The 14,572-nt window shown below is 39.5% G+C and overlaps 1 protein-coding gene across 3 annotated transcripts in view; it reads right to left on the bottom strand.

Moving 5' to 3' along the window:
- The window catches only part of slc12a5b (solute carrier family 12 member 5b), a 41,919-nt gene that overhangs the window by 14,117 nt on the left and 13,230 nt on the right, over positions 1-14,572 (bottom strand). For all 3 annotated transcript variants that reach the window (XM_058643544.1, XM_058643545.1, XM_058643543.1), the window contains 7 exons: positions 5,516-5,622; positions 5,226-5,366; positions 2,149-2,295; positions 1,789-1,843; positions 1,562-1,692; positions 1,153-1,400; positions 34-245 (listed from right to left, as the gene is read on the bottom strand). In XM_058643544.1, coding sequence (XP_058499527.1) covers positions 34-245; positions 1,153-1,400; positions 1,562-1,692; positions 1,789-1,843; positions 2,149-2,295; positions 5,226-5,366; positions 5,516-5,622 — 1,041 coding nt within the window. The remainder of the gene's footprint in view (positions 1-33; positions 246-1,152; positions 1,401-1,561; positions 1,693-1,788; positions 1,844-2,148; positions 2,296-5,225; positions 5,367-5,515; positions 5,623-14,572) is intronic.

The raw sequence follows: 14,572 nt of genomic DNA, 5'->3' as shown, positions 1-14,572 counted from the left end.
TGATGTCATTTACGATGAGTGTGCATCGCTCACCTGCCAGGATGCCACTAGTGACTCCCGGGATTCCCTGTATCTCTGTGACGTTGTTGTTGTTGAAGTATTCATCACACGTGGCGTTGAGGGACTCGGAATCACAGAAGGACCTCCACAGTTTGGTGGTGACGGTCTCGTTGTCTATCTCAATGACCTTTGCACACACGTCGTAACCTTTGGAGACCAGAGTTCGATTCCCTAGGAGGCAGACCCTGCGAAGGAAGTCAACAAAAACATTTTTCATCGTTCACTGAATGCATTCATATGTTTTTTAATGAGTTTACAGAAAGTAAACACTCAGATTTTTACGACTAGGGTTGCCCCGCTGATTGCGGCATCATTCACATTGTGTCATTGGTTTGGCTTTGCTGCATATAAGATGACAACCCTATTTACGACTCAGTTTTACAGCGCGCCGCATGACTTCGCCTTGGTCACAGCCAAGAGCGGCTGGTGCAAGTGGCACACGTGTTTCTACTTGTGCTGAAGACTATAGTCCTTTTGAGCTTTTGGGCCAGTTTTATGCACATTTTAATTGAAGAAAACACGTCCGGATATGAGTCACATTTGCATCCAATTTGAATCTGAAGATTAGGGCCATATGTCATTTTTTTGGGAAACAAAATAAAAAAATAGCCAGAGGGGGAAAAAAAGAGTCGGATTTAAGCCAGACTTCTGAGTGAAAAAGCCAGAATTCTGAGATAAAATTTTATTCTTAGAATACATTTTTTCCCCTCAGGATTTTGATTTTTTCCTCAGAATTCTGCCTTTAATCTCAGAATTCAGAATTTTTTTAATTAATTAATTTTGTTTACATGTGGTCCTTATCCTCTTCCATAGAATCATGGAGGTTCCATTTCAAATAGTTCACAGTAAATTTACAATGAATATTAGTGTGTATATGCGTGTCTATATCTTCTTCTTTGATTTATACATTTTTCCCCCTTCTTCAAAAGTGTAGCATATATTATGGGAATGAAATCAAGAGAGACAAACAGTATAAGCACCTTTTTGTCACTGCTGTGTGTAAATGTTTGACTTGGTCTGTGTCTATGTTTGCATCTGTGTGACTGAATGAATTCACTGCATTTGACATCAGTAGAGACTTTGGTCACTTACGGGAAGACAGGCGGGTCGATGGCCGTCTTGATGATTCCGGCGTAAACAGCTACGATTGAGAGGATGACACAGGCGAGGAAGACCAGCGCCAGCTTGTTCACATATTTGACCCCCACAAACACCACCAGTGCCATTAAGCTCAGAACAATGGTGCCGTACACTCGCATGTTGTTGAGGAGAGCCGCCTCCGCCTCTGCCCCCTCCAGGCCCTCGATCTTAAAGACGGCTGCCTGAGGAACAATGTAGATCTAAAGCAATGGGGAAGATGGAAGGAGGAACAAGAAACCATGAGAGGTACGCCCCCTGCACTGCTGCTGTACGCATACAAACACTCAGGTCTGATCAAAATCAACAAGATACATGACCAAACAATCTTAAATTCAATGATTAAATAACTGAGGCAACCTACCAGCAGAATTTCAATGCAGCCAAGAATATACATGGCACCTGCAAAAGTGGTGCCTAAGTAGAAGCAGATCCCAACCGCTCCACCAAACTCGGGCCCCAGCGAGCGAGAGATCATGTAATATGACCCTCCGGCTGTGAGGCACAAGACATGAGGAGTCACTGTTCACCACTGTTTCACCTCTGTCAATCACACTCACTCAATACATAATCCATCCATCTCCAACTCACCTGGTACAACACCATTTGTTGCAATGGCACTCATGGAGATGGCGGTGAGCATGGTCTGTGAAAACAAACCAAAATACACAAGATGAGTGACTGGCAGATATTGAATAGCCATGACTATGACTGTATAAGTGTATCATCACTTTAAAATAATAATAAACCAACGGTTCCTTACAAGTGGTTTTAATTATTTACTTTTTATATGGGGAACCGCATTTTAAAGGTCAAGGCCCAATTCACAACTTCTATCTCTATTTTTACTGCCATGTCTGCAAAATCTAATATTTAAATACTTAAACCATCCATTGAATCACCAGTTCGTATGTCACATTAGCAGCAGAGCCATGCAACAGTTTTACTCACCGTGGAGCAACACATGAAGACGATTACGAAGGAGCCTAAAACCCCCCCGATCCCAACCATCCAGGTCATCCGCAGGAAGAGAATCACGCCAAAAATGTTCTGGATACACGGCAAGTACACTCCCATGAGAGTGCCCAACTGTGGGGCCTAGGAAACACACAACGACACGACAATGCTGGTGAAATAAGGGTTAAACTCTGGTCAGTTTGCATTTTCTTTCAATTTCTTCTTCAATTAGTTTCTTAAAGGTCAAATGTGTGAAGTGTAGGGACATGTAATGGTGAGAACTCAGATTGCAACAGAAGCTTGTCAGGGAAACTACGGTGGCCCACACATTCCAAAATGGATGTAAACACTCTTTCTCTCTGCTGTTTCCTCCTTCTTCTTTGTTGGTGTATGTGTTGAGTTAATGAACCATTCTTCCTAGTTTGCAATGGCAGTTTAATTTTTTTATATTGTTTATAGTATTCATTGTGTCACATCCTGCCTGAAAAAAGTGGGAAAAACAACTGATGGGTAGCGAGTGAGCAATATGGTCTTAAATGACATGTCATGTATAACACAACATTCCGTCATGATATCGCAATAAAGATATACATGATGATATTTCACACGTTTCAATGTAAAAGTCTTTGTTTTGATAGGGAATGATGCATACTTCATGATAAAAACATGTATATGACACAAAATAAATCGATTAATATCAAAAACAAACAAAAATAAATGTGAAATTAAGTAAATAACAACATGGACAGCTGTAATTAAAACACTAAATAAGCTTATGTATAGAATTCACTGCTGAATGTAATACATTTAACAATTGTGAAAATATTTCTGGCCAATATATTACATTGTGAGGAGGTCGCCATTTTGACCATGAGTATGTGCTCAGTTATTTTGGTCTGGACTTGAGTTTATCCCTGTTTTTTTGTTTTGGATTTCTGCTTGATCCCCTTTGGATTTGTTTTTTGTTTGATCACATGTCTGTGGCTCATTGGTGTCCTAACCCTCTGTAAATGCAGTCCCTTGCTCTTTTATTAAATAACTAATAACTAAATCACTTAATATTAACTAAATTATCTCAGTCTGGACATCTGCGTCTGAGTCCTTACCTTAAGTCTGTTTGTAGCAGTTGCTACACAGTCTTTTTTGTTTTTTTCTTCTATGTCCAGACCAGACACCTATCATAACAATAAAGCAGCCTGGCTGCTGACAGTTGCAGACCCCCTGCCCTTTACTACACTAAAATACTGCTAAATCAACCATACTGTAACAGCTGAATGACTAAAACAAATGACTTCAGAGGAGGAAAGAGCACTAAAATATTCTACTCAAGTAAAAGTACCACTATTTGGAAAAGTATGAATAAAAGTAGGCCTACTGGTCTACAAATGTACTTAAGTTAAATTAAAAAAAAGAAGTTTGTTTAAAATTTAAGTAAAAGTTACTTAGTTACTTTTTTAACAAGGTTGGGGTTCTTTCTTATGTCGTGCAAAAGGGACAAGGGAACACAAATCTCACATAAATTGTTTTAAATTAAAGGCAAGCCTTTACAAATTATAGTGCTGACAAAATAAAAACACGTGAACACATAATGTGTCAGTCAAAATGGGTCAAAGGTCAGAAATGCTTTGACTTTCTCACTCACTCAGGGACCTTAATTAGCGCCAATTCACCTGTTCTCATCATTCACCTGTCCTCATCATCATTCACCTGTCCTCACCATTCACCTTTCCCCATCATTCACCTGTCCTTATCATTCACCTGTCCTCATCATTCATCTGTTCTCATTGTTCACCTGTCCCCATCATTCACCTGTCCTCATCATCATTCACCTGTCCTCATTATTCACCTGTCCCCATCATTCACAGAATTCTGACGCAGATGGAGGGCGGCGGTACAGCGGCACAGTTAATGAACTCGGAGTCTGCAGGTGCGTGCGTGGTGCTGCGTACACTCCTTACAAGATAACAGTAAAAAGGCCCTAAAACGGTCGTAAAATGCATACAATCTGCTCTTTGCAGTGCGTGAGCTGTCTCACCTACTTTTTAACCAATCCCGTGGCCTATAACATTCCTCACATTTTGACACCCGCTCAAGGAGGGAAAGTACACAGTCACACATTTCACTCATTTTTCAACACTCCATCCTCACACATGAGGGAGCTAGAGCCAATCCTGAGTGACACAGGGTAAAGACGGAGCAGAGACAGAGACAAACAAACGTCTCATCAATTCAGACTGGCCAATTAATCCAATCACCAAACCCAACGTTTTTTGGACGGTGGGAGGAAGCTGCAGAGTACCTGGGATTTGAACCTGTAACCTACTTGCTGTGAGGAAACAATGCTAGCCACTGCCCCGCCACCATGTGGCCACCATTATCTCTTCTTAATTTAAATGACAAAGTAGGAAATTATAGCACCTTTCTACGATGGAGTATTAGGGCCAAACTGAAGAGAAATTACATTTTTAATCTTTCAAGAATAAAGTTGTGATATTATCGAAAAAAAGTAATATTATGAGAATAAAGTTGTAATATTATGAGAATAATGCCGTAATATTACAAGAATAAAGTCTTTATACTACAAGAACAACTTTGTAATAGTACAAGAATAAAGTTGTAATATTATGGGGAAAAAGTCGTAATATTATGGGAAAAAAGTCATGATATTGCAAGCATAAAGATTTAATACTACAAGAATAAAGTCGTAATATTACAAGAATAAAGTTGTGATATTATGAGAATAAAGTAGCAATTTGACGAGAATAAAATAGTAATCTGACGAGAATCAAGTAATAATCAAAAAGTCGTAATATTACAAGAATAAAGTCATAATTTTAGAAGAATAAAGTCGTAATATTAAAAAAGTCATGATATTACAAGAATAAAGTTGTAATATTATGAGAATAAAGTCGTAATTGTGTCATAGATTGGAATTGGAACATTTTAAAACCTGCATTTGGGCATACTCCACCCACATGAGCTGCTTACTCCATAAAAGATTTCTGGATTATGTTGTAGTTGTGATACATACAGTATATACAGTATATATATGTAGAGAGATAGATATGTACCGTGACAGGTTTTTTAGATGGACGTGCCCCCTCCTCATTATTCTCTGCCTCCTCATGCTCTTTGCTGCCAGTGGGGAGGTTGGAGTAGTTCGCCAGACTGCTGAGCAAAGAGGACACCATTGGACTGGTGTCCATCTCCTCCTGTAATAATAATAATAATAAAAAAAATATACATAGAAACACAATCATAATAACAGCATGAAGTGTTTTCATACTCATAATCCCAGTGTGGTTGTTACTGGTTATTAAAAAAAGACAAAAAAATAAAACAAAAACAAAAGAGCACCCACTTCAAAGAGAGCCATATTCTTGCCGTCATATTGCAGGTTCTTCTTTTCCACATCGCCGGCTGCGCTGCTGTATATGAAAGGACTGCTCTCTCTGGGGTTAACATCGCCTGAAACACAGGAACACAAAGCAGCACATTTGATATATCTATCATACACATATTATCTGGCCATATAGAGAGGGAAGTAATGGATTACATATACTCGCGTTACTGTAATTGAGTAGGTATTTTGGAAGTACTGTACTTCACTACGTTTTAAATCACATCTGTTACTGAGTAAAAAAAATTTATAATAATAAAATAAAATTCATGCACTGGAAACTTTGGTAGTAATTGATGAGGACAGAAGACAGGTGAATGATGAGGAAGGTGAATGATGAGGACAGGTGAGCGATGAGGACAGGCGAACGATGAGGAAAGGTGAGTGATGAGGACAGGTGAACGGCAAGGACAGGTGAGCGATGAGGACAAGTGAACGATAAGGACAGGTTAGCGATGAGGACAGAGGACTGGTGAACGATAAGGACAGGTGAGTGATGAGGACAGGTGAATGATAAGGACAGGTGAGCGATGAGGACAGAGGACTGGTGAACGATAAGGACAGGTGAGCGATGAGGACAGAGGACTGGTGAACGATAAGGACAGGTGAGCGATGGTGGAGGGCAGTGGTACATCGGTACAGTTAATGAACTCGGAGTCTGCAGGTGCGTGGTGCAGGTGACAGGTGACAGGTGAGCGATGAGGACAGAGGACTGGTGAACGATAAGGACAGGTGAGCGATGAGGACAGGTGAATGATAAGGACAGGTGAGCGATGAGGACAGAGGACTGGTGAACGATAAGGACAGGTGAGCGATGAGGACAGAGGACTGGTGAACGATAAGGACAGGTGAGCGATGGTGGAGGGCAGTGGTACATCGGTACAGTTAATGAACTCGGAGTCTGCAGGTGCGTGGTGCAGGTGACAGGTGACAGGTGAGCGATGAGGACAGAGGACTGGTGAACGATAAGGACAGGTGAGCTATGAGGACAGGTGAATGATAAGGACAGGTGAGCGATGAGGACAGAGGACAGGTGAATGTTAAGGACAGGCGAACGATGAGGACAGGTGAGCGTTAAGGACAGGTGAGTGATGAGGACAGGTGCATTGGCGTTAATTAAGCTCCCTGAGTGAGTGACATTTGTGACCTTTGACCCATTTTGACTGGTACATTACATGTTTACATGTTTTATTTTGTCAGCACTTTAATTTGTAAAGGTTTGCCTTTAATTAAAAACAATTTATGTGAGATATTTTCCCTTCTTCTTTTTTGTACGACACGTTAAAAAAGTACATTTTTAAAAAGCTACTTTTTTACTTTAACTTCAGTACATTTTTAGAGCAGTAGAATATTTCAGTAGTCTCTCCACCTCTGTGGCCATATCACATTTTGTAAAACATAGACTTGCCAGTCTATGTTTTGATAAACTGTGCCTGATCCCTGCAGTTTCACACACACACACACACACACACATGAGAGCAGAGCGAAACCAGAGCCAGTGCACTGACCTGAGCGACCTGAAACACAATTTCTACTCATTCATAACTAACCTGTCTTAACTTTAGAATCTGAAAATCCTCTGAGGTTCACACCCCAAACCCTTAGATCTCTGGCTCTGATCATCCCACCAGACCAGGATCAATAGGATCATGATTGATTTCATGTGATCACAGGGATACAAAAATTCATACATATTCATATTTCGGGACTTGCAGATCTTTCAACACGAGTGGTTATTACAGCTGGGCTCCATGTGTGATATTTGAAAGGTTTAGCTTCACAACAACAAATTAACAAACAAATACTGAAATGTTAGGTCTGTATGCTGACCGACTGACACTAGCTGGATACTTAGGTATACAGTATATATGTATGTATATATATATATATATATATATATACATACATATATATATATATGTACACCTAATGTCCTTCTGGACTTTTTTGCCCATTTTAACCATAAAAAGGGCCAGAAAATGTCCTGTGAGTAAGTGATTTTGCCCATTTTTCCAGAATAACTTTCAATATCTGGCAGTTATTTACAATGTACTGCATGTTAAAATAGTGTTAACAATTAATAATTTAAACAGTATAACAGTATAACAGTATTTAAAAGAGTTTGTGTCTCAATGTCCAAAAACAGGCCAAAAAAATGGAAACTATGTAAAAGTGTTTTTCCCACTTTTTCCCTTTCTGGTGACAGAGACACTGATTTGCTGGCTTCCTGCAACAGCACGAGTGAAATTTTGATGTGCAACTTCTCAGCTTTCAGAAGCTGTTGGAATTTATCCAATAGCACAAACTGTCACGTAATCAGTGCGCAAATGTGTTGTTTGCGTTACGCTCGGGGTTCAAGAGCTTTGTTTTATTCCTTATAAGTATTTCTTTAAAACTATCGTACATATTTTACAGCAATTTCAAACTTAGTTACAGAACTGAAAGAAGACCTGTGTTTTTGCGACCCAGGTGCCTCTCTGCATGGAGTCTGCATGTTCTCCCTGTGTGTGCGTGGGTTTTCTCCGGGTTCTAGAGTTTCCTCCCCAGCTTCACATTATTAGGTCAAATTACACACTGTAAATTGACCACAGGTGTGAGTATGAGAGTGGATAGTTGAGTAAGTGAGTGAGTGATCGAGTGACCTTGCATGGCCCACTGGCAGTACCATCATGGCCCACTAGGAGGCCATGGCCCGCACTTTGGGAATCACTGGCATGTTCACTTCCTATATTATTGACTGTGCTTTTATTTGTACATGTTAACAGGTCCCAAGCGGGTATCTGTTACATACACGTAAATGTAGATTATGTTGAAGCCAGTCACTTATGTGTTAATTTCCCCGAGGGAACCTCCCAAAGGGATCAATAAAGTCGTCTGTCTGTCTGTCTGTCTGTCTGTCTGTCTGTCTGTCTGTCTTATTCTGAAAATCTGCATTTAAAGATGAATTCAGTGAAAGTGAAGTTATTTTTAGTTTAAAGTACGCTTCTACTATTTTGCATGCAAGTGTGTAGTTGATATTTTTGCATTTCTGGAATTATACTTCACAGCCTGGTCTCTATTTTGCCTCCTGACCTTTAGTGAACTGCTCTAAAACCTTTTCCCATTTCTCTCACGCAGTTGTTGGATCTCCGCCGGCTGCCCCTGAAATAAATATTTACCTGGAGCTAACAGACATGTTTACGGGAGTTATCAGATCTGTGTGCTTTACTCTCCAGTCAACAGTAATGATCCATTGATGAGTCTTTTTCCTCCTCCTCACCCTTCAGTGCCATCAATGATGGACAGGCAGCCCTCTCAAAGTCTCTCGAATGACCATGAATGAGTCGTTTGTGTTCCTGCATGTGTTTCAAATAGATGTGAATGGCTTAACATTTTCACATGTTTTTGATTGGGATCAGAAGCAGGATTTCAGAAAGTGCCCAAAAATATGTTATATATGCTTATGTTCGAGGGATGAACCCTCCAGGGGCATAAATTCTGAACTGGAGCAAAGCTGGACGTCAGGTGATATTACCCAGCTACAGAGGGATGATTGGTGGGCAAAACATAAGATTTAAACACACGTGACGGCTGGAATATAGTTGGATTTACCATGATGCCGACCCTCCTACAGCCGGAGTGGTGTACACTGTTGTTACAACAGCTATGAAGTGGTATTGTTTCTCAAAACATAAGAGAAGTCCTCAGATCAGGAGACATGTCTACCTGTACAGCAAAGGGATAATATTACAATTCCAGGAAAAGGGGCCTCGACTAGCACAAGAACATCTGGTTACTCTTAACTTGCCGCATTCACATTCCTAAGCTAAGAGTGGATGTTGGTGTTGATCTTGAAAGATTCTCATCCGCAGAGGGCCATATTAATAATCCCCTCACACAGTGTTTGCTTCTGTCATGCAGTGTCACTCACAGCCGTTTATACCTGTTCATATTTATGAGTCCACCTGACCAAAGTGTGTGTATGTGTATGTGTGTGTGTGTGTGTGTGTGTGTGTGTGTGTGTACCTCCCTCCCTCCCTCCCTCTCTCACTGACTGCAGTTACATTTGTTTCCTCTGAAGTGAAATATAGCTCAGAGTCATTGTTCCTGCAGGTCGACATTAAAAAAAAAACAAAAAACATGTAGATTCAGCATTAAATGGACCAGTGACATGAACAGTGAAGAAGTACTGTGTTTATAAATAGGACACAATGATTTATTTAGCTTTGAAAAGACAATCTTTTTCCTTTTCATAGAGAATGTTTTAGTTTTTTTTCACGGTCTGTCAATTTGGTTGATTGTAGAAAATGTAATGAATGAATCGATATGGCTCAGTACTAGGTTATAAAGTAAAAGATTCAAAAACATCAATACACAGACCAATATTGATCTAAACGCTCTAGGAACCCATCGGTGACCTGTCTTTTAATGTAATGAATCAGTTTAATGAAGTTAAAAAATTATAAAAAAAAATAAAATAATGTGTATATTCAAAGGTTAGCAGTAATAGATTTGACTTAGTCTAATTTTTAATTGAAAATGCCTTCATTTCAGAAAGAACCGTCATTGTTATGTATCACATTGTTGCATAATTCAAAGTATTTCCCTGACATGTGCTGACATAGCCCATGCATCTGGATATGTATCAAACTGGAGAGATGCCATCCTCTATTTGAATGTTTCTGCGAAACAAAGGTGTCATTGTTAATAAATCAATGTTATTTAAATGTTATTATATCCGATTCTGGATAACGTGGGGGAAGCCCCGGTGGTTCGGTGGTTAGCGCTGGTTCCTCACAATGAGAAGGTTGGTTTGAAACCGAGTTGAGTTAAAACCACTTAAATATTGTCTGATTTGTTTTAAATTTGCATTTTTTTCATTTTGAACAGATGTCTTTAGGTAAAATGGAGAGAAACAGTACACATTATAAAAAAAACACACATAAAGTACAGGATTAAATAATGATTAAACCAATATTGACATCTAATCTCTGAACGTAGCTTCCTCCCACCCAGGTTTCCCTCAGTCATTTGAGACATGAAACTGGCAGGGACTGTTTACTTTAGAGAGCTTTAATTTGTTCATTAAAATATAGATATTTGAGGAATATGAGGGGAAGGACGACGATATATCACCAAATTCTTACTATACAGCATGAGCTAGGCTGATTTCATCGGTCAGTGCAAGGTCAAAACAATTGTTCTTTTTGCAATAACCTTTATAGTTCTCCTCTGTGGCACTTTGGTGCATAAAGTGCAAACCACAGTTCAGGTAAAACAATTCAATTTTGGGGTTTCTCTATTTGTTTTGCTCCACAGGACGATTTGAGTTTAACTTCATTAAGGCTGAAATACGTACAGCAGCTTACCATTATTTTCTCAGAATGGTTTAAATGGTGCTTAGTGAAGGGACCCCATGCAGCTGTGGAACATGTGCTGCATTTACTCCAATTTAGCCACATGGATTTGCAGCATCACAGGAGGAAACAGAGGGAACCGAACACTGAAACTCACCTGGAGAGATAAAAAAAAACTAGCGCTGAAACAATGAATCGATTATTCATTGATTACTAAATTAATCAACAACTATTTTGATAATCGATTAATCGGTTCAAAGTTTTTGTCATAATTAAAACAAGATTTCCGATTGTTTAAGCTTCTTAAATGTGAATATTTTCTTCATTTCTTTGCTCTGGATAACAACGGTGTGAGCACGACAAGATTTACAGCCAGTTGTAAAATATGTTGACAAAATCGTCACTTCTTGACTCATGGGGACTAAAAATAAAAAAAACAATTGGTTGCACATGACGTTTGCACCTCTCGTCCAAGAAGCTTCTTCAGCTCTGAACTGAGGAAACCTCTTGGATAAGAGGTGCAATGTTGTTCTTCTTAAGTAACTATAGTAGTTGCTACTGATTCAGGGTTGTTTTTGGGATTATGTTCATTAGCTGAACAATGTGCATCTTTACTGAACTATGACATTTCTGCAGTGATAAAATACAAATACAGACATAAATGTATCAAGAAACATTGATATTTTTGACGTATAGGGTTACATTCATTAATTACACACCACACACATATATAGACTTTCCACTGAAATATCTTTTGTGTGTGATGTATGTGTTCCTTTCATTTTTGGCAGTTTGTATGTCAGAAATATCTAAATTACATAAGAAAAAAGAAACCCACTTGTGTTCTTTATCCCCTGACAACACGTTCTCCACAAAGAAAGATAATCTTCCTGTCTACGTCCCTGTTTTAGCCTCTGCAAACAGAAATGACTTATTGATAAGAAATCAGTTTAGAAATATGCTGAAACATTCAGAGCTCGGTGCAGATTTGTGTCCACGGCTATTACAAAATGTACAGTTTATACCAGCTTTTAAAAGCTTAATCGGACAAAGGCTCGGGAGATTACGCAGCAGATGCTGGAGGCCACAAAGACAGACACAAATTAACTCCAGCATGCGAGAAGCCTGCGCCAAAGAGCGGCACAGCAGCCTCTCACAATTAGATCAACCACACACACACATACCTCATCCTTTTTCACCTCGCCTGATGTAACTGAGGAATTTAAGCAACTTCATTTAAATCACTTTTACTCCACGCAGCCTGATGACTGTGTCTCTGTCACTCAGGCTAAACTCAGTGCAGGTGGCACTGAAGTGAAATGTGACACTTCCCACCAAAAGAAGATAGAAGTCAGATGTTAAACTTTCAATCGGGACAGGAATGAAGGCAGCACTTTTGCTTAATGCCACATTTTCTCCAGCAGGGGCAGTATTCCACAACAAATTACGTTGTTACCTAACACTGCAGTCATAAATATGCACCAATGCTGTTCTTGTCAACAAGGAGTTTTAAATTTGATACAGAACATGTCCTGGACTCTTTTTAAAGAGTGTGTAGCCACACTTCTCAACAAGTTGTGGACTGACTGATGCAAAACATTCACAGTTCCCAGAGAAACATTTGGTGATGGTGTTTTAGAGCCATATGGAGCAGTGTTTAGTTTAATGACAGAGAAATAACATCAAATGTAGGAGAAAAATACTAAGTGGTTGTAAAATATTGTCATAGATTGAAGTCAGGGCATCAGGAGCTGGTGATTCAAGTGGGATCATTATTCTTATTATTAATATTAAACCTTTATTAAACCAGGAAGCCTCCCTGAGATTAAATTCTCTTTTACATAAAGCCAAGGCAGGCAGCAGACCATTTAACTGGGTTACAGACAGAATACCACTCAAACAAAACCCAATTTAATGAGGTGCGTTTGAGACGTCACGCCAGACACAACTGCAATGTTTCATTTTTTGATGAAACCAAATTAATGTTTTATGAAAGCACAGGGTGATACGTTAAAAGATGCATGAGGGCGAAAGGTCATTTAAATGTGTGTGTTATTTTGTGTAAGAATTGTGTTAATAGTATAATTTGTCTATAGTTTATTTATATTTTGGTTTTTTTTTTAAAAAAGGGCTAGTATGTACCTTCCTCCTTTCCAATAAAAACATCTCACTGCCTTCACAACTGCACTCACAGACTGTTGTTTAAACTGTCACTAAGTGGAGAAAAATAAAAGACTCACAGACACACAGAGCTGATTAAGCCCAGAGCCTGAGTATAAATCAAATCATAGACCAAATATGAAAAATGACCTTACCATGTCAACTGCCTTGTCTGTAATAAATCAGCACTATACAAACTCAATCAAATTGAACTGAAGCCATATTGGAAGTAAAAGTATAGTGAATAGCCACTAGGGGGTGACAGGAGTCTACTTCTCATTTGATTTATAACATAAGTAAACATGTTACATTTCATGTCATTTAGCAGACACTTAAATCCAAAGTGACTTACAATGGAACTGAGTACAATCAGTGAGGGGTGGAGTCGAACGTCTTTCGCACACAGGGTACCGGTCTTAACCACTGAGCCACTCCACCCTCCATGTTCCCGATGATTTAATAGTCACGGTGGCTAGTTATTCATTCATTCACACTTATTCATTGGCACATGATGCCACTTTTGTAAATTATATTCCCTATTTAAAGGGAAATAGAGAGCAAAGTACAATACAGTGTAATTGAGAGTTGAGATCATGCAATAAGAACCTGGTTGCAGGTGATGCCTCTAAAGCCCCTTTTCCACAAACAATGCCGAACTGTAGATCAGTTAAAAAGACTCAACAATCCTGAAAACGTGGATTAATCTCCGACAATTACCAAGGAAATGTCTAAGATCTCAATATTTAACAGGTGAATTCAGACCAACGAGCAGCATCACAAACTCTGCCGCTGTATTTCAGCCCAGTGACTGTGTCAGACAGAGTCTGTGCTCCGGTCATGGAGGAAGTACTGAACAAATCTTTTAATTACATGATTCTAATCATTCAAAACACTGAAAAATGGTTTATCGTATCGTAAAACAACCGCTTTACAAGTCTGAGACAAGTTTGTGTGTAGGGTTCAGCCGTGCAGGGATGACTCCGCCCACGTTGAGGAGGTACTATGTTGTAATGGAAACACAACCAAACCGTGCTGAGGCGAGCTGGGACCATGTAGTGGAGACACAGCTTTAGACGTCAACATGGCGCCGGCTTCAGAACGTGTGTTCGGTTGCCACTTGATATAAATACGTTGAAGTCACATGGGGTTGATTATAGTGTTCTTGTGATGGGCACATTTGAAAAACTACCCTTGATATATTCACGACCAGGAAACTCCGATTTTACAGAGCGAAACTATCGCGGGTAAATCTTTTTCTTATTTGGACAATGTTGATGTGATTTGACTTTGATGGCTGTCCCGTTTCATGTGAGCCAGGGTACATGGACAAATAAATCCTTGGAGCATGAACAAGGAGAGAGAAGCACAAGTAGATAGAGCTGCTGCGTGGTCATGATGCTCCAGAAACGCGTGTACTCGACTCTTGGCGAAAACAGCAGAATAATAAAAGGACTTTTCAATATTTGGTAGACTGTCACAGTTGCAAATTCAACGTTGGATCTTCTGATGACAAATTGTTGGC

The sequence above is a fragment of the Solea solea genome, chromosome 11, assembly GCF_958295425.1.
Source record: "Solea solea chromosome 11, fSolSol10.1, whole genome shotgun sequence".
Classification (NCBI taxonomy): domain Eukaryota; kingdom Metazoa; phylum Chordata; class Actinopteri; order Pleuronectiformes; family Soleidae; genus Solea; species Solea solea.
This window is presented reverse-complemented; position numbering and strand designations above follow the sequence as displayed.